General features: G+C 36.8%; 1 protein-coding gene and 1 long non-coding RNA gene across 4 annotated transcripts in view; one reads left to right on the forward strand and one right to left on the reverse strand.

The window, feature by feature from the left end:
* Window positions 1–19,492, forward strand: part of LOC127446846 (histone acetyltransferase type B catalytic subunit-like) — a 64,507-nt gene extending 45,015 nt beyond the window's left edge. For 2 of the 3 annotated variants that reach the window (XM_051708136.1, XM_051708135.1), the window contains exons 9-11: window positions 1,360–1,511; window positions 8,472–8,588; window positions 19,016–19,491. In XM_051708136.1, coding sequence (XP_051564096.1) covers window positions 1,360–1,511; window positions 8,472–8,588; window positions 19,016–19,183 — 437 coding nt within the window. In that variant the 3' untranslated portion in view covers window positions 19,184–19,491. Of the gene's footprint in view, window positions 1–1,359; window positions 1,512–8,471; window positions 8,589–19,015 lie in introns of all 3 variants that reach the window. The other variant, XM_051708134.1, reaches the window with a different exon arrangement.
* LOC127446861 (uncharacterized) overlaps window positions 14,050–27,419 on the reverse strand; it is a 34,976-nt gene continuing 21,606 nt past the window's right edge. The window contains exons 2-3 of the long non-coding RNA XR_007898257.1: window positions 16,757–16,862; window positions 14,050–16,089 (exon numbers count right to left, since the gene is read on the reverse strand). This is a non-coding gene — a long non-coding RNA (uncharacterized LOC127446861). The remainder of the gene's footprint in view (window positions 16,090–16,756; window positions 16,863–27,419) is intronic.

Consider the following 27,419-nt stretch of genomic DNA (forward strand, 5'->3'; position numbering starts at 1 on the left):
AAAATGTTTGATATTGCGCTACTTCGTTGGTAAACCGTGCAATCCTAATCTGGGTTAGTGGATAACACTGTTTTGTTCCAATTTTACGCCGTTTGTTGTATGATGTTTCTTATATGCAACAGAAAATGGCAGCACATAATCAAAGAGTTGGCCAAAATTGTAGTCACATCAGTGAAACCTCTTAAACATTTAGCCGCAGTCTAGAGCCCTGCACTTAAATCATTTCAGACCCGTATGACTTTCTTTCAAGGAAAAAACACAAAGTTCTGAAGAATGTTCACACTGCTACAGTGAAAGCAAAAAGCACCATAAAGGCCCTTTTACACCGAATTTGATGTGAAAAAGAGATAGATTGCTGACAAATGGCCCTGTCACACCAAAAGTGATGCAAGAACTCGATATTAGCACATTCAAGCCTTTATAGTATATGGCGCTGATCAACAGTGAATTTTACTCCCGTACAGTAAGTAACGCAAAGCAACTTTTAGCTGCTCCACCATTTACTTATCACAGATGCGAAGAGCTACTTAAAAAGCTTGCAAAACAACCATGGAATCACAGTACGAAAGACAAGCTAGCGAGTTTTCTAGCAAGGCGATCGAAAAAAGAAAATCAAGCAATATTTTCATGTTAAGAGGACCCATATGAGAAATATTTGTTTTTGTTTTTGAGACATTTGATGCAAATTAAATACACATCCTTACTTCCGGTTCAGGATTAGTTTCTTGAGTTACCAAAGTGTTTAATGTCAGTGGGCAAAACAGCTTTCTGTGCTTTAGTGCCACCAATTGCATTGGTTTTGGTAACTGCAGTGGCTCCTGACTTGTGATCCAAAGCACACATTTTATTGGTAAGGGCATTTCATCACAAGGTGAGGATAATAAATCGACACTCACCGTGAAATAAAAATCTTGTTTTGTCAGTGGGTGTCAGTTCACTCCCATTGTAAAAAGCTTCATAGGTATCCATTGTTTCTATTCAAAATCATCATCGCAGCAAGAAATTGTTGCAAAAATTTACGTTTGGTGTGAAAGGGCCTTAAAGTTACTATAAAAGTAGTCCAAATGATTAATGTGCTATATTCCAACAGATCGTAATTTGTAGTTCTTGCCTTCAAATCTCATCTGTTTCTATGCACAATCAAATTTTACACATCAAAATCAAGACACATGAAAACCAATGGCATCTGGCATCATTGATATGCCAAGTTTGAATATAACATAATTTTCATTTGTGGGTGAACTTTTCTTTTAATAAAGGTTGATTTGTGCTTGTCTGATCTCTGGTATCAGCATCTTTGAAATGCTCAAACACATCTTTCAAAACAATCGCCATTTGACTGTTTGTAAATTTACACAGCGGAAAATCCATCTGAGAACTACGTGAAGCTGAGGGATTTTGTGCTGGTGAAGCTGTGTTTGGCTTTGCCCTCGTTCTCTTGTGAGAAACTCTCTCGTGGCTTCAATGAAGAGATGGTGTCTGAGGCCAGAGACAAACTCAAGATCAACAAGGTAACATCTCCTGATGCTTTACTTGCTTCATTAATCATTATTTTTGGCTTTTTATTGCACTTTTTATTCATAGACCTAGTCGAGTGAAATTATAAGAAGATGATGTGGGAATGGGATTTTGTAATGTCACAAGCTGGATTCAAATGCACCGCGGCTCAATGCGTCATGCGCTAAATAGAGATTTTTAACCAACACTTTAATGATCTAAAGGTTTTTTTAATTGGCCATTAAATTTGCCAAAGACTGTGCCTGTAGGCAAGTTTCGCACTGCTACTTGTATCAAAAATTGTGAGTATAAAATGTGTTTAGATATTGAAACAGTCTGGTTCTGAATGGGAAAAATCACATTCGTTTTTTCCATAGACAAATTGAATTTTAACGATAACTTGGATAATTGGCTTGTATGATTATGTCGAACATGTAAGAAGTTGATGAATACATATCCTCATATGTTTAACACACCTCTTAAGCCTGAGAAATGTTGCATATCAAAATGAAAACTACCATCAGACATACAATATACATATTTACTGCTTAGATTATTAACCCCCATACTGTAAATAATAATAATATTTGACTTCATTATCATATTCCATGTTCATACTTTATAACAGCTGTTTAACAATAGTTTTTTACTGCATTCAAAGTAAATGCAAGACATAATTTTAGCAGTATGACAATATTTGCATATCTTTTCACAAACAGTAGCCAATGCGCTGAGAAGGAAGACAGGGTCCCATTCTTCCCGTTAGACCTTCCATGTGTTTTGTTCATCTAAGATCATCGTTAGATCATATTTGACCTTATATCTGTCAAAGTGATTGCACTTTAAAAATTAAAAACAGCCATTTGCAATCTGAGTTTGTGTGCTTTCTTTGTGAAAATTGCAGCTCTTTGTGACTTTCGGTAACTTTTTTGCCCCATGCCCCTTGCTCCCATATATTTCTGACCCTGCTACAATGGCTGTTTGGTTGAAAATAAGGTTCATTTTTGTGACAAAAATCACTTAATTTTAGAGCAATTACAGAAATAGCGAGGTATGTAGAAATGTCTTAAAATCATTTTAGATGGTAAAACAAAATCAGTGAATTGCATTATTAACTCTCTCTCAGAGTCTGAGCATTTATATACAGACCTAATGGCTTTGTCCTGATGGCTTTTCCTGATCTTAGATTGCCACTAAAGGCAAAGAGTGAGCATCCGTTTGCACTGAGGGCTGCTGGCCATTAGCAGGTAGTGAGTGAGAGTGGGCCTAACAGTGACCCCTGTGGTACTGCTCTCCCTCTCGCCACTCCGCTCACTCTAACTGCTCCAATTATAACCCAGCATCTGCTTTCATGGCCCACAATCCCCTCTGCTCGTGTTGTTTGTGAGTGATTATCTCGGGGTGGTGCCTTTGGCATGGCCAGGCAAAATGCTTGGCTCTTCATACTACCCTAGTGGGAACTATGTGAGGTATGGACGACCCCTCAGAGTCATGGTTACAGACTTTCGGCCCTCCATGCAGCACAGGAATCCCAGGGCAGGGTATTTTTAACCCAAAGAAAATGGGCAGGGTTAAACATTCAGCCTGTAATTGCTTCAGCTAGTACATTTATAGTTGTGCTGCAGTGTTTCCTGGACCGCTTCTTAATCTGCAGTGCCAAAATGTTAGTTTAGGTATAGCTTGTGAATTGTATGTGATGAGAGAGAAAGACTAGGTGCCTCAAAATAATACATTGACAATGAATAGTCAACACAACTTTCAGTTATGTTGTTCTCACTGACTGCAAGGAAAAACAAACATGTAGTGCAACATGCTATCCAATTTGCAAACTAATTGCTCAGTTGGTTTAGTTCAGTATTTTAGATTTAAGCCTCATTAACATTTCAATTAATCAGTTCTTTCAAACTGTTTGTCAATTAATTAGTACAATGGTTTGTTTGCTTCAACACCCAAAAATGGCATTTTACATGCTTTGGGAACAAATATGAGTAGGTAAAATTGGCTTTTTTTATTACTATTTTAAATAACTTGCATTACTGTGTTGGTGCATACAAATGATTAAATATTCTTCCTCATGTTAATTTAGTGATAAACTGTGGAAGACATGCATTTAATTATTTATTTTTATTTCACTTCTTGCATTGCCAAAATTTTAGTTTAGTTGTAGCTTGTGAATTGCATGCAAACTAGGCTCTGAAAAAAATATATTTACAATAAATAGTTGTAAAGGAGCTTCACAGCAAGAGGACACAGGAGAGCGGTTTCTTCACAAGTAAGACTTTAATTAATATACTCCAGCGCTTTACAGCTTCACAATGACTCAACAGCTTCACAATAATAATTCATCAGTTTCACAACAATAACTCATCATCTTCACAACAAGGTCTCTTGTCTCTGACTCTCTCTGCTTCTTGTCGGTGGCATAGTCCTTTTTATACCGCTCTCCCCAAGCTCACTGCAATTAGAAACAGGTGTTAATCATAATCTGGCTCAGGTGTATGCACCCTTACCACTTTCTCCGGGCGGATGCTCGACCACGCCCCCGCTGCCACAATAGTCAACACAACTAAGTTGTCCTCAATGACTGTACACAAAAACGAACATACAGTGCAAACCTTTTTCCAGTTTGCAAACAAATTGCTCGATTGGTGTGATTTTTAATTAATCGGCTGAACCGAATGTCTCAATCGAACAGTAGAGTCATTGGTCTAAATCACAGACTGAATTGGTTAGACAGGTTACTTTTCTGAATCAACTTGTATAACACACTTGCTTACTGAACAGAAATGAACTGAGAACTTTTAAAGTGTAATGTGTACTTTTTGAAATGTTGAAAATGCATATGTAAGGTTAGTAAAACTTAAACTTAACATCAGTTTAATCACTGGCTCTTTGTTCAGATGACAATGTGTAGTTAAAGATGCACATTCACAATGTTTAAATTTTGTTGTAATTATATAAAAAATCGAAATATGTTGGAGAAATACAACATGGTTATTATTTAACAAGTTGGTAGGTCCAGGTTTTTTTTTTTTTATCCTTTTTTTCATCCATTTTTGTTTTGCAAAGGCAAAATCCTGTAGGAAACACTGTACTTAAATAGTACAGTTAGAACCTTGGCTGTTACAAAACTGTGTTTTTATTCACTTGACATGAAAATATGACCTTAGCAATGCTCCATTTACACACTTCATAGCAAAATTCTGTTACACTCAGGAAGTCTTTGAAGTAGAGAAATACTTTAATAGGGCTGGGCGATATGCCAAAAATATTTTCACAATATTTTTGTATAAAATAAATATTGCAGTATCCGATTACATCATCAACCCCCCTGTCCCCACTGCCAAGCCCATATGTAAACGTATTTCCATATATATATATATATAAAAAGAAATAATATGATTAAAACCTGCATCAAGCAGATCTGACGTCACATTCTTCGCTTTACCCTCATGTTTCTTGCAGCACGAAAGTTCTTGTGTGTGTCTGTGACAAGCAGTTGGAACAGATTTTTTGCACTGCCGGTCACAATTACTCCGTTCCACAATGCTTTAACCCCAGTAAAGGTAAATATGCTTGTTTTCCTTGTTGCAAAAAAGTTTCCATTTTTGGCTGTACTTTATTATAAGACGTCCTTGTATAGCGGTTTTATTTAATTATTGTTTGTCTGTCGGTCTTCAAGGTTACTCTTCTTCCACCAGTTGATTTTGATTTAAAAATTCAATATATTGGTAACACTTTACAATAAGGTTTGATTTGTTAACATTAGTTAATGCTGAGTGACTCCAGTCAGGCTTCCTAAGCAACCAATTGGCCCGGTTGCTAGGGTGGGTAGAGTCACGTTAGGTTAAGCTCCTTGTGGTCGCTATAATGTGGTTCTCTCTCTCGGTGGGGCGTGTGGTGAGTTGTGCGTGGTAACATGCTCAACAAGCCACGTGATAAGATGTGCGGATTGACTGTCTCAGATGCGGAGGCAACTGAGATTCGTCCTCCGCCACCCGGATTGAGGCGAGTTACTATGCCACCACGAGGACCTAGAACACATTGGGAATTGGGCATGCCAATTTGGGGAGAAAAAAAACCATTAGTTAACAATATTATTTAACATGAACTAACAATGAACAATACTTATTAAGCATTTATTAATCTTAGTTAATGTTAACTCCAACATATAGTAATACAGTTTTAAAATGAAAAGTTGTATTAGTTAACATTAGTTAATGCACTATGAACTAACAATGAACAATTCTATTTTTATTAACTAACATTAACAAAGATTACTAAATTATGTAATAAATATATTGTTCATTGTTAGTTCATGATACCTAACTAATGTTAACCAATGGAACCTTATTGTAAAGTGTTACCAATTCATTTATTGAAACACGAAAACTTAAACCAAAGATTTCTCATTCCAAATTTTTCTCATTTCTAAATTCAAATTACACTACAAAGGAAACGAAAAAGCGAACTAACGAAGTGGTCTCAAAAAAGGTATATAACCACCTCCCCAAATCCAAACATTTACCGACTTCAACTTCCTCCACCGGCCCAATTTGCCATCATGCAAGTATCCATCTATGACAACAGGTGGGAAATTACCAATACAAATTAAGATCATAAAGGCAATTATAAATGTAAACATGATAATAATAGTGATAATAATAATAATTCAAATATAAATAAACCATTACATCTAGAAAGTTCGGTACAACCCACATAATTTGTACTTTCATAAAACGGCGACAACAGATTGTTTACTTCACTTAGTATGTGCTCAAATGAATAGAAAACATCAGTTTTCCTATAAGGTGTAAGCCTTATAAATTCCCTTGTGTTCCCCAATTAATGTTGCCTGAAAATTTCCACTGTTCTTATCAAATTTGTGCTTGTATTGCTTTTCGTTAATACAGTTAATGCTGCCTAAAGAAAATGAAATCGAACTCAATTTTAGGTTCAAGGTGAATGTGTTTTTGTATTATTTTATTATTTAAATTCCTTTCATCTTTATTTTTTAAACTACTTTCACTAAACAAATCGTAAGGTTGTTATAACGGGGCCTACGCACACCATATTTAATTAAAACAAAAAACAAAACAAAAACTTTAGTTTAATTTCATGCCTACAAATTACAAACTTCATCACTTATTATTTTTTCTCTACAGGCTGTATTTCCTTAATAATGACATTTCTAATATATGTGCTGTTTTTATCAAGTTGCTAAGCCATAACGTATTTGTTACAAGTCAAGTCTAAGTATAGAGAGCAGGTTATAACAGCTATGCTAAATGTTTCATGTTGTTCAGAGAACATGTCTACAGTGAAAATAGAAGAGGTGTGAATCTTCACTGGCTTCGCGATTCGATTACGATTAAAAGGGTAACAATTCGATTACAAAGCGATTCTCGATGCATCACGATTCATCTTGTCCTCCAATTTTTGTTTATCAATATGCAAGGCAAATTTATTTATATAGAACATTTCATACACAATGATAATTCAAAGTGCTTGACAAAAGCATTATAAAGAAAATACCAGTTAAGAACCAGTTAATTGCAAATCAGTGCAATAATGGGTACAAGCCCATCTTTCAAGTTGTTTGTTGATGTTATCATGAATAAACTCTCCCGCTGCTATGTGCGTGGGTTTGTGAATGAATTTCATGATCATGGTGTCATTCGGGCAAGGATAGTCGTGTGATTGATACACCTAGTTTGCTAACAAATATGCCCATTAGATGTGCATACTTGTTTGTAGCATCTCACTCTGTCTCTGACGCCACTTTGCTGCCGTGGTTTAAACTGAACCCCGAATCGATTCTGAATGTTTTTTCGCTGAAGCAATTTTTTTTCTCCCACCCCTAGAAAATAGTCATGCAACCAGCCTCTATAATCCGTATTATTAATATATATCTAACGGTTTAATAATTTGATTTAATATCTAAAAACGTGAAAGCATGATATCTATTGAGCTACTATTTATTGTATTTGGCAACTTGGCAACCCAATATTGTTGATCATCATCTGTCAGTGACTGTCACAATCATTGTGAGGATATTTGTCAGATATAATCGATATCCAATTACATCGTCCTATCACCCAGCCCTAGTGTGTTATATGAAATGCAACAGAAGTTACTTGTTTGATTAGTCAGAGACCCCTGATGATGTCAGACTACCCCTAACTACCACAGACAACTACAACTCATCCCTCAGTTTTAAAAACAAGACTGTAAATGAACACATTCCAAGTAATGTATTTCAATTAATGCCTAGCAGATAAGTGGGCAGCACTGTGAATAAATGTTTAAAATATGCAATTATAATTACACTGTTGTCAAAGTGTAACGGTAGTACTTAAACATTACACATGTTAGCACAGACTTACCAAACTTGTCTGTGCAAAGTTGTATCCAAAATTTCAACACTTGTCATGACCGGCAGGGCAGTTTAGACCATTTTTACAGATAAAATAACAAATATTTTACTGATAAACTGATTAATTCATTGAACAAAAGTACAAGATTCAAATTTCTGCCTTTAAACTATCGTGCATGTTTGCCTGCTAGGCGTTCATTGTAAGTATCCTACTGTAAACAAATTTTCTATTTGTTTAAACACACTTAGGGACGAAACAAAACTATTGTCTGTTTTAAGAAATAGAATGCCTTGGACAATGTCCGTAGACATTAGGTTGAAAATAGCCCATAATATTCATTAAAGAAAACAACTTTTATAACATGGGAGTGGTGGTGGCATAGTGGACTAAAGCACTGAACTGGTAAGTAGAAGGTTGTTGGTTCAATCCCCACAGCCACCACCATTGTGTCCTTGAGCAAGGCACTTAACTCCAGGTTGCTCTAACGGGACTGTCCCTGTAATAAGGGCACTGTAAGTCGCTTTGGATAAAAGTGTCTGCCAAATGCATAAATGTAAATAACATAGTATCTCTTTTGTCCATTTGTCTCTCTTTCAGAAACATGCACGACGTGTCTATGAAATTCTGCGTCTCAGAAACACAGATATGAGCGATGAAGAAAAAGCAAGAGAATTTCGTTTGGAGGTGAAGAAAAGACTCTATGGACCATACAGAGTAAGTGTGTGTATGTATCAGGGGTTGCACAGACTTGTCGATTAGTCGACTACAACTAACTAGTCAACACCGTCAGCCTGAAAATGACTAGTCGCTCACCACGTGATTTATAAAACGTGTCTTTAGGAAATACAGCAGGTGTAAAGCCCGGTGGCTCTACACCATAAATGCGCAATTACTCAAATATAGGCTGTGATGTTCAGAACTGGTGTTTGTTTACAGTGTCGCTCTGCTTAACAACACAACGCATCCACGTGTCAACAACAATCTAATGCATTCTCCATATTTTTATTGCACATGCACATAGCATTGTATCAACACTACTCTGATAAAGATGACATACATGCTACAGTAATCTGCAATATGTGCAAATTGGCTGAAATATTGCTGAAATACTAGTTTTATACTAACCTGGATGCTGTTCGCTCCTTCGAGAACATGATTCGTCGACAGTTAGAAAATCACTTCAAGTTAGAGTCCAGAGACCTGACAGAATACCCCGATTGTCAGCTGGTTGTGTTGGGACATCTGACTTGTATGCTGTTCACTCTTTCAAGATGTGATTCGGCGACTGTTTAAATAAGTGTGTCAAGTTGGAGTCTAAAGACCTGTTACGGAATACACCCCAATTGTCAACTTTTTGTTTTGGGACATGGATGGATGCGGTTCGCTCCTTCAAGAATGCGATTTGGGGACTGTTTAGAAAAGCACATCAAGTTGGAGTCCCCTGACTGAATGCATCCCCATGTCTTCTACACGCTAAATCTCGTGGCGCCTGAAACCATCCAAACAAGCGGCTGCGAGAGGACAGGGTCCACCTGCAGCTACAGGTAGTCCAGGCTAAGCTAAATAAGTTCAGACATTTATGTTAACTTTAAGCTACGTTACAGCTTGATGTATGCCTACCTGTTGTGGCACACTTCTAATAAAAAGGTGCTTACAAGGAGATAACATATTAGTTGATGTTTATTTCATTCAATACGATTTGTTTACATACAAAGCAATGCTCAGATCATCGCTCATTATTTTCCCCTCAGTTGTCAAACTACTATGCACGTTGCTATTGCACCTAAAGGACCTCAGGCTTAGTCTAGCTGGCTATCTAATGCCTGACGACATTTGGGGGTGGAATGATGTCACGACTAGTTGAATTCGACTCAACTAATGGGTGAAAGTAATCCCTGTTTGAAAAATATGACTCAAATGTTTTTTCATTTTAAAAATGCAAGTAGTTTCTTGGGGTAGGATGCGTATACTTATAATTAGCTATATAAAAACAATAGACGTCCATGGTGTCCCTGTTTAGGTCCATCCCTGCCTGTGTATGTTGACGAACTGCTTTGAAGCTTCAAAATGTCTGCAGTCTGACTGCACACTGTGTACATTAGCCATTAGGAGTAACTGCTGCAACTCCCATACAATGATTAATCAGACATTAATCACAGAGAAGGCAACCTGAACTCCGTGTGCTGAACAAGGATTTCAAGAAACAACAGAATGAGTGAAGTTGAGCCAAAACAAACCCCACCGTTTCCCCCGCTGCAACTGCTAAGACCGGCCTGCTTGTGTAACAATCTCTTAACCGCACCATTCCAAACTACAACACGTGAAATGAAGCATTTCTCCACTACAAAGAGAGCTGGCTTCTTTAGCACATTTCTAGGCAGAGTTACATTAGTATGCCAGGCCTCAACAATAAGGATGGGAGGGAGTTTTGGGCCCTGTAGGGCCAGTGCTGCATTGTCACACAGTATATTAAGTTTAGCCTGATCTCATGACAATTACAAATCTGTGGCGATATTTTGGTGAAATGACATTAAGTGGTTCATAACAAGTGTTGCGGGAGTTCTGAGGTGAAATGTCTACTGTATAGCACTAAGAGTGAGTTAAATGTTCTCCCAGGTTTTTAAGGTTAATCCCTACCCTAAGCCTAATCGATAGTGTCAAAAACACAAATGTGAGATGAAAACACAATATCTGAAGGAATCACATCATTTCTTGCTGCTTTTATGACACCTAGGCTCACGTGTCGACTTGCGTGCTCTTCAGGACTCGTACCCCAGATCTTTGCATGGGAAGTGCAATGCTTTATCAACTTAAATGCACTCAAAAGGGCTTGTAAATATAGCTATTTAATGTAAATGTGTGAGGAACAGTGTGAAAATGCTTTTGAATTATTTGTGTGAAAATTATGAAAATTTTCTGTGACACACACAAATGAAAATGTCTCATGAAAATGTCTTATTGGTATTATTCTTTTTAATAGTTGAATGGTGAAATAAAATGCAAAAATCATTTTTGTAGTCCGGCCAGTGAATTGCTAGTGATTCTTGCACTCTTTATATAAAAAGATCAAACCAAAACATTTTCTCTGCTGCTGTTCTGATTTTCTGCAATCTTTGTCTGAGGTAATTTATTCATTGAGCGGTGTGAATAGTTTTTGCCATTTCCTGTGTAATCCTCTCATGCTGTGTTAAGAGTGAGAGGGACCTTAGGCCTCGCTCTAGGTTTGTTTGAGGGTATAATGGCTCACACCGGGCGGCCACCGCAGTCTCCACACCCACACCACGAGCTCCATTCACAACAAGTGTCATTATTACAGATTTGCATGTGATTTAAGCGGAGCCATTTAGCAGGGAGAATACAGCTCCCAGTCACCTGCACACAGACTCGCTCTCTAATCCTCTCTCTGCATGAAGACACTGTGGTGTTGTATCTAAGGATTGGAGTCGAGCATCAAAAGTAAAACCACTAAATTCTTTTGACCTCATGAATAGTAATGTGTTGTTTTCCTGCAGGCTGGTGTAAAATGTTATGGTTAAAATTTGTAGATGTTTGACAGTATTTTAATGTCTTAAGAAGTTAACCTTAGCCTCATACGAAATCTATAAACTCTTTTTTTTTTTTTGTATTTTCTGCACCGATTGTGGGGCAAATTCTGCGGAATGACTCTAAATATAGCAGATAGTGTTTGCCAATGCCAAGATAACTCAGTTGTTTCTCAGTAGTTGCCCAAGTTAGCTAATATTTGGGTGAAATTTAAGGTGCAGTATGTAAGATTCAAAAACCCTTGTTATTAATGACACCTGTGGCCGTTAAGTGAACTGCAGCCAGCTACCTGTTGCTCGTGAACACACTCCATAGGGACGCGAGCGAGTATCGGCCAAAACAATGACGTAACTTACAAAGAGACTGAATGTGATCCACCGGCAACATGCTGACAGATGAGGCAGCATAATTAAAATTACACAGTTATGATTGTTTTACTACAAACTTTGAGACTAAACTAAAACTACTTATCATCTAACATAGCATACTGCTACACACATACAGCTACATACTACAGAACTACACCAGACAGTTTACTGTTGCGCTGCACTGTTATGTTGCACTATTGTATGTTTTCTATGTCTTATGTTGTACTACGATCAAGAAACCAGCGTATTTGCTTAAATTTATCCCGTATACCTGACATTTAGTATAAAGAGAAGATTGTTGAAATTATTTGAAAGTTATGAAGCAAGGTAGCTTGCAATTCGTCAGTGTTAGTAGGGAAGATCAAGTCAGCTAAAATTACACAGATCAATCCTTATGGCACTATATTTCACTATATTTTATGTAAGCTTACCTGTCCTATAAGAAGCACGGCAATTCAGGGTCCGAACGAAGGTCCCTCCAGGAATCAAATGCCCTGCCGATGTTTACTCTAGTTTTCGCTCGACCACAATCACATTCCCGCTTAGCCAGACAGGATTCAGTAGAAGGCTCTCGGGAGCGCACATAAACGTCACATCCTTTGGATTTTCCTGGCAAAACCGACCCTCTCCCTTCACATGAAAATCAGTCTATAGGCTTTAATAGGCAACCTAGGAAGTCCAGGAAAGGCTCATTTTTTTTAAGTTGCGTTACAAGCTGTTCACACATTGGCAAAAAAAAGGCGAATATTACATGAAAATTGTTACATAAAGGAACCTTTAAAGGAGCAATATGTAAAATTGAAATCAAGTGTTTAAAATGTTTAAAATGGGTACTACAGTCCAAATTCAAAATATTGGAGAGAGTTGTCTCCCCCACCCCCTCCTCCCCAGACTCCAAGCTCACATAGGTTGCCAGGTTGAGGACACGCAACAGGATTGAGCAAACTGACAATGGCAAGCGATGAGCCTCACACTAAGTTGATCAGCTAATGCAATGTTTGCAATGTTTTTATTGTTTGCAAATTATAAACCAGCTCATGAGCATTTTTTATAACTCTGTCAGTGTTAGCTAGATGTATTGCTGGCTTCCATGTCTGCAGCGCACTGTGTTTGCCTGCTAACTTGTTTCAAATTTGGCAACCTGGGGTGTCGAAATACTATTGGGAAATGGGCAGTGGGCAGGATCACACAGGCCAAAACACAAACAGAAATTCCAGCCCGGAACAGACATTTCAAAGTAGAACATACTGGCTGTAGCATTGTTTTCAGTGAAGCCAGTATTTCAAATTATGTTTCCTAAATCTCTGCTAACATTTTGTGGTAATTTTATGCTCTAGTACAGTAAATATATTACATATTGCTCCTTTAATAAAATAAAAGAAATTGTGTATGTTTGGTGTATCTTCATGATTTTTTTGATGATGGTTTAACTAGTAGAGTACATGATTTTTTACACGCCCTTTTCATCAGTGAGGTAGATTAAACTAGCTAGCTCATTAAAACTCATTATATATCAGTAATTTTACTCGTATAGAATTTTTTTCAATAAATATCCTTTTAGCTAGTCTCTTTGCTTTTCCTTTTTGTGGCATGGGACATGTCTTTCCTGTGATTTAGTAGAGTAAAATTCAGGGGAAAAGCAGTCCTAAAAACTGGAATATGTGATCATCCTCCAGAGCGCACTCTCTCCAATGTTTACCTTTCACACAGTCACCAACTGACGTATGGATCGGCAAAGAAAAGCACAGTTTCGCTACAAGAACCGTTCAGCCTGATGGTGGCAAAGCAGCTACAGAGGCAACAAGAGTCCAGATATATACAAAATAGGCACTTTTACCATCATCTACAACATATTACAATATAAACACTATAAAGTAAACATTGTCCAAAAAAATACAATATGAGGAGTAATTCATTATCAGTAGATCAGCATTCATTAACAGCTGAGCATCAGTGATCACTTGTCTTAAATGTCCTGTATTCCGGATAAATATTATAACATTTTTGGGCTTTCTCTGGGGGCACCGTTAGTCAAAATCGACATACTCATCAATCAACAAAGGTTACATAAATAACGTTCAATAATGTCTATGCTTCATATGTGTCTTTTTTATATATATATATATATATATATATATATATATATATATATATATATATATATATAACATCCCATAATAATAATCGTGCATTAGTCCATAAACAGTGACAGAGAATTAGCTCTATTACAATGTCCTACATGTAAGCATTCACCAAATGTAGTTTTTAAATATAAACTATATATTCACCAGATGAATGGTTTTATATATCTTACCAGAGGATGCGACATGAAATTGGAGATGAGATGTGGTGACGGTGCACGTGTCTTTGCATGTCCTCACTTCAATTTAGAACACTTGATTATCTAATTAAAATAATTATAATTCATCAAATAGGGATGGGCATTATCGAGTAATTATGTAGTCGAGTGCTCTAACCCACAAAAAATTTTAATAATCGTAAATTAAAATGTAGGTTAAAAATATCAGGGATGACATACATCAAATGTATATCTTATTTTATTCACAAACGTTACCAAGAACGGTTACAAAGTAAGCTCATTTAAACTTTGCGTTTCTCTTTATGGTTCAGTTACCATTACATTTCATTACAATTCTCAATGCATTAATGACTCAATTGTAACTGCGAGATTTGGTGAGAGATTCAGAGGGAAAGTATAATTCTGCATAACAGCAAGTGTGCAAAGTAAAATCAAAATGTGTATTTTTAATAGATCTTTTTTAATATTTGATTAGTTTGTACTGAACAAGTACTCGATTAGTCAATTTTGTATAAAAGTAGTCCATACAACTAGTGCACTATATTCAAAGTCTTCTGAAGCCACATAATTCCTTTATGTGATGAACAGACTGAAATTGAAGTCGCTATTCACTGAAAAGCTAATTTACGCATGCACGTATTTAAATTTGGCACCATAAAGATGCGTTGTATCAGGTTTAACATAAAAAAATGCGAGAATGCATTGGTTCTTTCATGTTTTGTAATCTCTATGTGGAATTTTTGAAATTGCGTGACCACAAAATGAAATGTGAGAGCTCGGTCAGAGGGGAAGGTTTTCAGTTAATAATGACATAAATAATGGTATGTTCCTCACACAAAGCTATTGTTTGTCTTCAGAAGAATTAAAATAAACTGCATGAATCATATGGACTACTTTTATTGAAAGACTCTAGTCACTGTGTGCTTTCATTGAATGAGTTTACGTGCACACTATACACCGATAACTACCAAAAATCAGCTTACTCAAAAAGTCAGACAACACAAGATAACCATGTTTACATGAAATATGAGTAATCGCTGCCTTTGATGTCAAAGTGTAAACAGCACAACATTTGCGCACATTTGAAAAGCCAGTAAAAGGGGAGTAATGGGCAACAATTTACGTGTGGCAATCGGTTTATGCTTAAACCGTTTTATGACATTACCCTGATAAAGGAAATCCGCTTAAGGCGTTTACATGACCACACACATTGTCAGATTTTTAAGCATAATTGGTGTAAGAATGTGCATGTAGATGTGCTTATTGTATGGAAAAGAGTAGTGTGAACATTCTGCCAAATATCTCCTTGTAGAAGACAGTCTTACAAAATTGGACAGGCATGAGGGTTTGTAAATGATGACATTTTGGGTGAACTATACCTTTAATAAGTGAATCTGTGAAGGGGGATGTTCCAAATAGAACTTTCCAATTCTGCTGAGCTTTCAACGAAATTCTGTGCAGGCTTAGTCATCCTTGAAAAAGTGCTCTTTATTTTTTCATCGTATTTTCTGACTTTATAAGCCATTTATTTTTCATTGTGATAATATGATTTGATATGTAGCAGATAATGTTAGTGTAACAGTTAAAGGACGGGCAAGGAGGAGGCAGGAACTGGCTGAACAGTCAACATTAAGTTTAATGGTATAAATAAACTTAAAACATCATAAAATATAAACGAACACAGACACACATGCAACGCGGCTGCGTGCGTCTCTCTCTCTCTCTCTCTCTCTCTCTCAAACTGGCGCCTCCGGCTCCCCTTTATCTCGCTCTCCCGCTGATCATCTGATTGAGCGCCGGCCTTGCACGGCAAAGCGCCCTTCTCCTCGTCACAGTTAGTAATATGAGATGTTACTGGTACTGAAGCTCCAGCGGTGTTAATGTTCTGGATCAGAAGTGCTCTCTTCATGACACTGTCCAGAACAGCAAACTGTGATGGCAGTAAAACTACATACACACCAGACGAAAGAGCCAGAGCCAAAGACTGAGGGAAAAACATGAGAATGGAGAGGAAGTTGAACAGGATCTGCAGACCATATGTATTTCTCTCTCTTTCTCCCTCTATTAGTTTTCTGGAGGTCCCTTTGCTCTGAATGTGTTGCAGATTTCCCCTGGCTTTTCTTAGTGTGTGGGAGTCTAATTTGAGAGTTTGTGTGTTTGTGTGCAGGTAGGGGTTTAGTGTGTATCCAAATACTTCTTTAAATTTGAGAAACCATAATAGCCATTGTGTGTTTCTGTTCTGAATGAAATACTGACTACTGACTCGGTATGTTTACATGAACACCAGAAAGCGGCATAAGCAGCATGCTCTTTACTCCCGTATACATGCGGCCCGGTCAGTAAGCAGCTTTCTCCACAGCATCGTATTTTCCCTGCGGCACTTGAGTAAATTACAGACAAGGTATCTGAGGAAGAGTTTGCTGTGTTATTCTCTGTTGCTTTGCTTTATTTCCAGATATTCCAGAGTTGTTGCTGTGTTTGTTTCATTAACTTTCCATTGCAGCCTGCACTGGAATTGCACTGCAATAGTGGGGTTTCCCTCTTACTAAAATGTATGAGCGCATATACACGAATGTGAGGGACCGTTGATATTTTACATTGGTGTGTATAAATGAGTACAGTTTATAGTGTATATGCTTTTTTCACTGTACCGCTAGAAATGTAGAAATTCTTTCCGCTGTGTTGACTTGTTGTTGGGCTCCATCCTTTGACATTTGTTATCCGGTCTGTTCACGAACATGCGCACTTCTCAAAAACCTGTAAGAACACCGCTTATGTGTTTACATGACCACATAAACCGCATTCTCCAGAAGAAACCCAGGTGTGTTAAACTGCTTTCTCTTAATCCCATAAGGAAAACAGTGTTCTTGTTTTAATGACGTTTCAGAATGCTGCTTTCTGCAGAAACCCTGGAATAAACCATTTTCTTAAATGCATGTAAACATGGTCACTGATGACTATACAGTGTAAACTATTTACTCTGTCTACTAAGTGAAACGGTAGGCATTTTTACAAATAGTTGTTATATACTTGAAATTAAAAATAATTCACACTAAATACACTAAAATACTTTGCTTCAGAAAAGGCAGCTGTGAGGAGCTCAAGTGAATCATTTATGTAAACTAGTTCATTTATAATACCGTCCGAAAGAATCGATTCACTTAAATGATCTGGTTTTCCCACAGTGTGACATGTAGCATTTTGTGATGCTAGAACAAACTGGAATCATGTGTAACAGTCTTATGTAGTCCTCTTTGCACTCTGAATTTCTTCAGAACAGAGAATCTTTGTGACACTTGCACTAAAAAAAAAAGCTAGATGCAGTGCAATGAATGAAGCATCATAAGTAAACAATTCAAGTACTGTTGACTACAATATACCATGAAAAGTAATACAGCAATATATTAACGATCCACTAACAGTTTACTTTTAAAATTATCATTATTTATTTATAGGAAAGAAAATCTAGAAAGAATTGAATAAAATAATCCTGTCACAGTATGTTGTGGATTTCCTCGCTTGAGCTGCGTGAGCTGAAGACCTGTAAAATTAACTTTTCTAACGGGTTAATTATTCAAACACATCCTATACATGTGACATTAGACATCAGATATATCCACAACATAAAGTCATGATAACATGCTTCTGCACAGACAATGAAGCCAATAAACAGGTGAACTTGAACTAGGTCACATGCTACTCAGAATGTGTAACTTGCATTGTGAATAAGCCACTTCCTTTAAATACACGCTATGCATTATGTAATATCCTAAACGGTCTTAACGTGAGGAATTCACAACAGACTTAAAAAGTAGCTTATACTTCAGTATATTCATTATATACTAAAATTTCAGGACCTCAGGTTTTCAGGACAGTTTTTTCATGTAGTTTAATCTTACACATTAAACATATTCATCTTTAAAATGTTTTATACATGTTTAAATAATTGGAAGTAGTCTATACATTTTTCAAAATATTTGAATATTTGGTTATAGTTTGGTCTGTTACAGTTTTATTCATGTTTTTGTAACTTTGCACATAATCATCAACAAAAAATTTCAGCCACTAAAATGATATGCCATTTTAGAGTAGTAAGAGTAAAACTGACTAAAATGAAAAAAATATATGACATTATGAAATATTGACTAAATCTTAAAGGACATTTTCGTTAAAAGACAAAAATGATATGATGAAATAAATAGGCACTCTGCGTCCAGTGCCTGTTTACATAGGAAAAATAATTGAAAAACAGCACACAAACACACAGCGCAAAAACAAGTTTGGTTTGAACAGCCCGTAAACAAGTCTGTAAACGCTCTAAATGAGAGCACGTCTGTGAATCAAGTTACAGTACAGTTTAAATATTATATATTAAATGTAACCTGTATTACATTAAATATATATTATTAAAATATTTATAATAAAAATATTATTATGTTAGTTTTTCATTAATTCCCAACACAAAATTATTCTTGAAAAACTGACGATGAATCTGAAACCCATAGGTTTGTCGGGTCTCATCGGTCTCGGGTCGGGAAGCAGACCTCTAGTATAGTTCACATTTTGGCAAATGTAGTTGGTCATTCTGTGCATACAGAAAAGAGTTGCAAGTATACTGTAGGAATAGTTAGAATAGTTTTTTTTAGTATGCTATTCTGAACAAAGCCTGTGTTTTTTAAATGTACTGTATGTTTTGTGAATCTTGGTTCAGTGCCAAAGCCTCTCAGCAACCTTACAGACTTTTTTTTTAAAACACAGTGAATTTTAGCTATGATGTAATCAGGTTTGCCCTGGGGTTTTTGTTTGATGGTAGTTTTTGGATGGGATTGAGTAAGCTGGTTTGCATCTGATTTTCTCCTGCACTATACTGACAGCTGTGTATTTTCTCCCAACGCTTTTGCCCTGTGTAGAAAAACCAGCGTGAGCTGACGAAAATGCGGAAATGTTTGAAGCCCGAGGAGTTGGCGTCCCACATCAGCCAGATCGACACATCACTGCAACACGAGGAGCTGGAGAAAAGCTACCAGGATGTGCTGGTGGAATATCACAGAGTCCTGGAGCGACTGGCTCAGGCATAAACAAACAAACACGCATAAATGAAGAGTTCTGCGAAGTCCAAAAACTGGCCGAGACATCAACACACACACTGTTTGATTCTCTTGTTCCCAGCATTTATAAGGGTGTAAACATGATACAGCTGCATTTGTTATGTATGTGTTACAGACATGATGGGCAATTACATAATCAGAGATTAGTGCATCAGTCTACCGTGGAGCAGATCTCTGAAAATTGAGTTGATATTGTCATTGTTTCTTCCATCAAATGTTTTACCAAAAATGTAGATTTTGAAGCACTTTGAAAAACAAATAAATGTTTTGTATATTGCTCAAATATGTGGTTTGGCATCCCTTTGATGTATCCAGAATTTAAAAAATCCTCATTTTTTGAGGACTTTAAGGAATGTTAAGTGTTGAAGCCGTATAGTGTTTGATTTCATGCAAAACTTGAGAATTTGTGTTTTCATTGTTATTTTTATGCATTAATAACTAAATCCTGCAAACAGTCCTCAGTCAGGTGGCACTGGCCGGTCACATTTAACAACCTCTAAACTAGAGCTGGGTATCGGTACAGAATTCCCATTTGATTTCGATTCAATTCCAATTTCGATAGGATTTTCTGCTTCGAAAATATTCAGTTCAATAGCTGTTCATTCAACAGATATACTAATCAATACAATCCAAACTGAAGTCAACTTTTAAAGATTTTAAGTAAAAGATTTTAAGGTTGGACAATATTGGGATCCTTCAAATGAAGATCACGATTAATCTGAAAATATATTTGTTCACCCAGCCCTACTCTTAACTGGCCATATATCATAAGGAATAACATTTTTGTGAGCTTTTTCAAATGTGATCTCATCTTCATCAACATCACAAGTATAGACAAACACAATGTGCTTAAGCTAACAACACACAATCAATTATAATATTTCATGTCTTTATTGAACACAATAAACATTCACAGTGCTGTGGAAAAAGAAAGTGAACCCTTGGATTTAATAACTGGTCGATCCTTCTTTGGCAGCAATAATCTCAACCAAGCATTTCCAGTAGCTGCGGATTAGACCTGCACAACATTCAGAAGAAATTTTGGACCATTCTTCCTTACAAAACTGCTAAAGTTCAGCCATATTTTTAGGATGTCTGGCGTGAACGGCTCTCTTGAGGTCATTCCACAGCATCTCTATTGGGTTAAGGTCTGGGCTCTGACTGGGACACTCCAAAAGATGGATTTTCTTTTTTTGAAGCCATTTCATAGTGGATTTACTTTGATGTTTAGGGTCATTGTCCTGCTGCATCACCCAGCTTCTACTGATCTTCAACTGGCACACAACCACCCTGACATTATCCTGTAGAATATCTTGATACATTTGGGAAACGTAGTGCTGCGTGTTCTTCCCAAACAATTCAACCTTAGTTTCATCAGTCCACAAAACATTTTACTAGTAGTGTTGTGGAGTGTCAAGGTGGTCTTTAGCAAACTTCAGGCACACAGCAGTATTTTTGTTGAAAAGCAGTGGCTTCCTTCATGGACACCGTGCCTGTTTAATGTTTTCCATATAGTAGACTCATGAACGGAGACGTTAACTAGTTCAAATGATTCCTTCAAGTCTTTAGCTGCCACTCTAGGGTTCTTTTTTTTTTTTTTTTACCTCATTGAGCATTCTGCAGTGTGCCCTTTGATTTATCTTGACTGGACGGCCACTTCTAGGGAGAGTAGCCACAGTCCTAAATAGTCTCCATTTATAGACAATTTGTCTAACTGTGGACAGATGAATATCTAAGCTCTTCGAGATAACTTTGTAACCCTTTCCAGCTCTATGAAAAGCATCAATTATTGATCGCAGGTCTTCTGAGATCTCTTTTTTGCGAGGCATGGTCCACGTTAGCAGATGCTTCTGAATAGCAAACTCAAAATATTTGAGTGCTTTTTATAAGTTAAAGCAGATCTAACCCACACCTCCAATCTCATTTCATTAATGCCAGGTTTGCCAACTCCTGACTCTAATTAGCTTTTGTTGACATCATTAGCCTACGAGTTCAAAAACTTTTTCCAACCTACACTGTGAATGTTTCAATGATGTATCCAATATGTATAAGAACAATACAATAATGTGTGTTATTAGTTAAAACAGATTGTGTTTGTTCATTATTGTAACTTCGATGAAGTCAAACCAGATTTTAAGACAAATTTATACATAAATGCAGGTAATTCCAAAGGGTTCACATTATTTTTCTTCCACTGTAATTTCTATAAAATTCTGCTTAAAACTACTCAAACACCCATAAATCTCATAGACTTTCAAAGGAAAAAAGCAAACGCTTGTTAGAAAAATGTCGGACTGCAACAGTTGCTAATGGTGTGTTCAAGATCTCCTAGGAAGTTTGTACTTACAGGTCGGATATCGTAAATACGATGTGATGTGCGTTCAAGTGATTTTAGTTAGAAAGAACGGACTCGTTTTGCAATTTCATATTTCTTTCTTTTTCACACACTAGTGAAGGCAGGAAGCTTTTTTAGTAGCAATGCAACAAAATGAGCAAATTCACACATAAGGACTGTAATTAATGCCTTATCTATCTATTTTATCATTCTTGTGTGGCCACATGGGAAATGCAGTTTTGTTGCAAATGCTTGTCGTTGCATTAACCAGCTAAATTACTCTTGTTTTCTGGCAAGTTTTATTGTTGTTATGTGCACAAACTAAACTGCACAGTCCAAATCCTCAAGTAAAACTGAATTATTACCAATAACAAAAGAAGGAAAAAAAATACAATTTTTCAGTCAGAAGGAAAAACACGGTTGTAATATTTTAGAAATGTGACATCCCTGCTATTATTGAGTTTGACTGTATAAGATGAGATAGTTTAACCAAAAATACCTCAAATCTGGGCAAATATCTAGAAATGTGTTCTTAAAAATAAAATAATTACACTGCAAAAAAAATATTAACATGTAGGTCTTGGTTAAAGTCATATAAGCATTTGAAACGTGTTAAATACGTCACCCAAAATCACGCAGAACAAAATTAAACCTTAATAGCATCAAAGTGTGATGGTATTGAACATTTTATGAACCTCATTAATTCCATGAATTCAATATCAGCATTTATACACATTTGTACATTACTAAAGTTTTCCATGCGTAAAATTAACGTTTTAGATGCTGTCAATACTAGAAGAACCACACTTTACGTAAGAATACATATAAATACTCATGAGATCGATATGCAGTGTAGAAATTATCTTTCAATCTCTTGCTCTTACTTTGGTGTGTCTCTCAAGCTCCCAAGAGCACTGGTAAAGACTATCTGAAGAGAGGATGAAACACTAGAAACAGTTTTAAATGATTTCATTGGGAAATGATACAGAAGTTAAACTTCTGATCATTCTCTCATTTCAAGTCAAATCAATCTACAAGCAGAAATCTGCTGTACAATTTGCTCCCTCCCTCTTGCAGCTAATGCATCTTCTGATTGCATTTAGCGCTGACTGCTTCACTAATGACCGTTACGCTAAAGCCCTTCCTGTCGCCATGTTGGCCACTCATGCTGATTCCATGGATGAATTACCCTCCCTTCCCTTTTACTCCACGCAGTTAAAAAATTAAGGTCTGGAGGTTCATTTTCAGTTCTCTTTACATGTGAGAAGTTGAGCCCAGAACTCTTGACCATGTCAGATATTAATTTGATCCTCTCATGTTCCTCTGGCCTATGTTCATATCAAGGCCTCTTGTCTAAATCCAAATGGAGAGAAATAATTAATGTCGCTGGAGGATCTAACGCTGTCAAAAGAGGATTTATTTTACAGGTTGAAGATTTTGATAGCAGATGCTTGTGGTGGGCCTCGTAAACATGATGCTCTTAAGTGTTTAACAAGGTTAGACCAGGAGTGGCAGAAGAAATGAATGTCTCTTGCATCATTTTTGTTGCATATAAATATTTGGAGAGTGCCCAGAGTAGTAAATGTCTATTATGTCTGTCATGACTGTAATGATCTCTCACATCAAATTAGCCTTTGAAATGTAGCTTCAGGGAATTACCTTTACAGCACTTGGTAATGCAACCTTGTTATTTCAGCTAGTGTATTGTTCACCCCCAAAAAAATAAAAATAGAAAAGTACATCATTTATTCACCCTTACATTGTTCCAAATATGTATGACTTTCTTCCTTGAAACACAATAGATGTTTTGCAGAATTTCTTCTTTGCAACGAAAACATATAAGCTCCAAAATTACTAAAAACACCATAAAAGCACCATAAAAGTACACGGTACAACTTATGCACTATATCCTCCTGCGACCCCGTGTCCACATGTGTGGACATTACGTTTTGGCTCTGATATAGGCTATGCATTATTTTATTTAATTTCAACCCACTGATCTCGGTTCAGGAGACTCTAGGCCGTCATTAAATGGTTAAACTAGAGTTTGTCTTTGGGAGGAACGCAACAAAACTACATCTGGTAATCAACCTAATTATGTTTTTACATTAAAACCTGTTTGAGTCCAAAGATTAGAGTCTCTAGTTTCATCCGATATGCCATTTTGAAAATGTCAATTTTATTGCAGAATGGCACACTGTTAAACACAATGACCATGTATGTGGACTGTATGTTCATATTCATATAAAATATCCTATCAGAGATTCAATGGATGCGTCGAAAAGCTGGAAAATGTTGCTTTCAGAGGCTGTATATGGAGTTAGGATAAAACAAGGTGCATTTCAAACTGTTCTGAGACCAGTGAAGACGGACAGCACACTGGAGGTTAATTCAGTCCCTAATCAGGGAGCAAGGGAGCATCCTACTGCTTTCCATGCAGCCAAGTGGATTCACTCCTAACATCCGGTCAAAAGTTCAGTTTCATCCTGCAGATGATGTTTGGACCACTCAACATGTTTGGCAGACATGGGACAATGATAATCAGTACATAGATTCAGAATTTAAAAATGCAACATTTTATTTTAACATGGTTGGCAGTGATTGGATGATGCTGGTCATTACTTTAATAATGAATTATGTTAATTTCTGATGTAATGTCTTTAGTTTATGTGGACATCAATTTAGGAAGGCTAAATTTTGCCATGGGTTCCCTCAGATTTTCCTATGGGGTTTTTAATGGCAGTTTTATATTAATGAGTAAAATAAGGTCTGTGGTAAACATTGCTTGAAGATACTTGAACGTTTTGTTCTACAACATAAAATACACACAGGCATACCCCAAACATGAATTTTGAAGCTGCTGTGTTTTAAAAAACAAAATGGTTGCCAACAAGCTGCTAAATAAGGACTACAAATACCACAAGCATGTGTGTAGTGCCTGACAAAATGGAAGAGCATTGTAGTCCTTATCTAGCAACTTTTTAGCAACATCATTTTTAAAAACACTGCTTCTGTTTGGGGTATGACTGTGTTATATTTATAATGTGATTGTAACTAGTAAGAAAGCCTTTTAAGATATGTTTAATTAAACTTCAATTTATTGATATCTGATTATTGAAATGAACATTGTCACTAGTGAAACAAAATTTCAGATGTCAAAAATTAACATAGTTGTAATTCATCAAGAATGGTTATTTGTACTAGTAACAATGTTAATTCTAGATATCTGTAATGTGATTGTTACTAGTAAGAAAGTTTTAATGAAACTGGCTCATCTGCAAACAACTGAGCAATTTAAAAGTTAGACAAAGAGAGAGTGCAAGTTGGCTAACAGATTGCATGTCAAAGGACCTATCAGTTTGCGCCATGTAGCGTAATGACTAAACTTAAAATTATTTTTCTTAACCAATACTTGTGACAATTACAGATTGTCCTAAAACCAGTCACAATCATCTTAGCTTGGGCTATTTTTTTTTTTTTTTTTTTTTTTTTATTCAACAGGGCTGTATTTTGAATCCACAGAAAATTTTAATTTATTTTACATAAAGTTCTTACTAACCTTTTAACTAGTCTTTTTATTTAAAACCACAGCCCTTTTCTTCTGCTAGTCTGTCATCTTTCATGTCTGTGTTCTAAAACACATCACTAAAATTCTTATATTAACAGTACACAAAGCTCACAGCTGACTGTGTGTGTGTGTGTGTATATATGTGTGTTTTGGAGAAAATAACTGTATTTTTGAAGGCATCACTCTGAGAGCTGTGTAAACTGTAATATGTATGCTTGTATTGCAGGGTTTCCCCAGCTGCAGTCACTCAAACCGCTAAGAGCCGAGCACAGACAGCAGAGGGAATTCTGTTCAGCTAACTTACACTACAGACAGAGCCTTTTGTGTTTTATTCCAGAGAATCCATCATCATCATCACTAAATCGCTGTCAGTTAGTCATCTTGAGTTCAGTGCTGGCTGTAGAAAAGGTTCGATTACAGGGATCCGACTGTCTGCGCCTCTTTTTCTGTGATTAGCAGGGTTTAGCTTTTGTGATCCCAGCTTTCCTGAACTAGATGCCTGTAAATGTCATTCCTCATTAGGAAAATTTGCAATTGTTTGATTGGGGAAAAAATTATTTCAACTTATCCCGAAGTTTGTAAAAGTGAACAAAAAACGATTATAGAAATGTACTCTTCATGGCAAGCGTCTAGCGATGCTAGAATAAATGTATAAATGTTTAAAACTGTTTTGAAAGTTTAACCATAACACAAAGGTGAAGTGTGCAATTCCTGCACCACTAGTGTCACCAAACACAGTTTACAGTGTTTACACTTTAAAGGGGAGTGGACCTATAAATGGCTTACTCATAGTTGACTCTGCATATTTAGCTGAGACAGAAGTATTTAAAAAAATAAAATAAATAAATTATACACTTCACCTTTAAAAAATGACATGTTAGTATGAGGCTGGTGTGATAGGCTAAATTCGGAATCACATATCACCATACTACTCTTACTATTTCTTCTATATATAGATGAGACAGAAATAGTAAGAGTAGTATGCGTTTCCAGATTCCAAATCCATAGAATTATTCACAAGACTTGTCTGTGCAAAGTAATATCTTTCCAGCCTGAAAGAAAAACACAATTGCTGAAGCAGCCATGTCATTTTGTGGTGCTTTAAGTTCATGAGTGTTTATGAACTGATAATCTGCCGTTTTACTCGTGTTTTGTTTGAAAGGGAATAAAAGTCATTCTTGTTGTTGCGCCTCTAGTGTTTATTTAACCAGAAAACTGCCGCAATGCATACAATGAGCCATGATAAAATCATTTTGCAAATTTGAAGGTATAGTAATGTCTGTGAGACGAGGTTGAATCTTTCGAGCAGCTAAAATAGTAAACCCAATTTGTGTGAGGATACCAGGAAATAACATTTGAGATGTGATGTAGCTATTCGTAAAGCACTGTTTACATGAAGAAAACACAATTCTTATGGGTGGAGTTAATACAAAACCATAAGTTTCTCCACCTAGACAAATAGTCCCACCTCAAAGTCACAGCTCACAGAACAAACATTTTTCACTTAACAATTCAAGTGCTTTAACAAAAATGTGAGCTTCACATTTCTGCTTTTAAGCCCTCTGGAACGCTTGCCTGCTAAGCTTCCATTGTACGTACATTACTGTAAACATGTTTTCTGCTCTTTTCTATATAAATCTGAATGTATAAACCCTTTAAGCAAGGTGTTCTATATAGAGCAGAGTTCTGGAGATGTATGTGTGGACTAGGATATTCCAGTGACAGACAACAGTGTTTCCCTCTGTAATAATGACAGACTGGAACTTTCATACTGGAGGTTTGAATCTCTGGTTACGCTTTTTGGAACGGCAACTCTGCGCATCTCGTTACCTGGTGGCGCCTCCGTATCCCTGGCCTTAGACGGCGCGGAGCAATTGGAACTCATCCCAGCCATCCACAGCAACCCTTTCAAACCCGATACCTCTCCTTCGGAATCCCGGCGTCTCAGTCGCAGAATTCCCATGGGGTGGGAGAGACAGACACACTGTATCCCCCAGTCCTTATCATGTTCCCAGACTATTGTCTCCCTGTGCGTCCTCTCATGCCTGAGGGACAGCGGTCCTCCTTAAACTCACTTTTCCAGACCTCTCTTTTTCTCCCTAAATTGAGACCTTCTTTAGATATCCTTTGACATGCTGACAAGCCGAACCTAAACACTGTTAAAGAAACCAGGTTTGACATCTTTTAATTGCGTGTGCCAGCAGAAGACTGATTACAGGGGGAGAGGGAGGATCAGGTGGACAGGTGGGGCTGTAAACCTGAGCACTCAGATATGTGTGTGTGTGTGTGTGTGTGTGTGTGTG

This window comes from Myxocyprinus asiaticus, chromosome 10 (genome assembly GCF_019703515.2).
Source record: "Myxocyprinus asiaticus isolate MX2 ecotype Aquarium Trade chromosome 10, UBuf_Myxa_2, whole genome shotgun sequence".
Lineage (NCBI taxonomy): Eukaryota > Metazoa > Chordata > Actinopteri > Cypriniformes > Catostomidae > Myxocyprinus > Myxocyprinus asiaticus.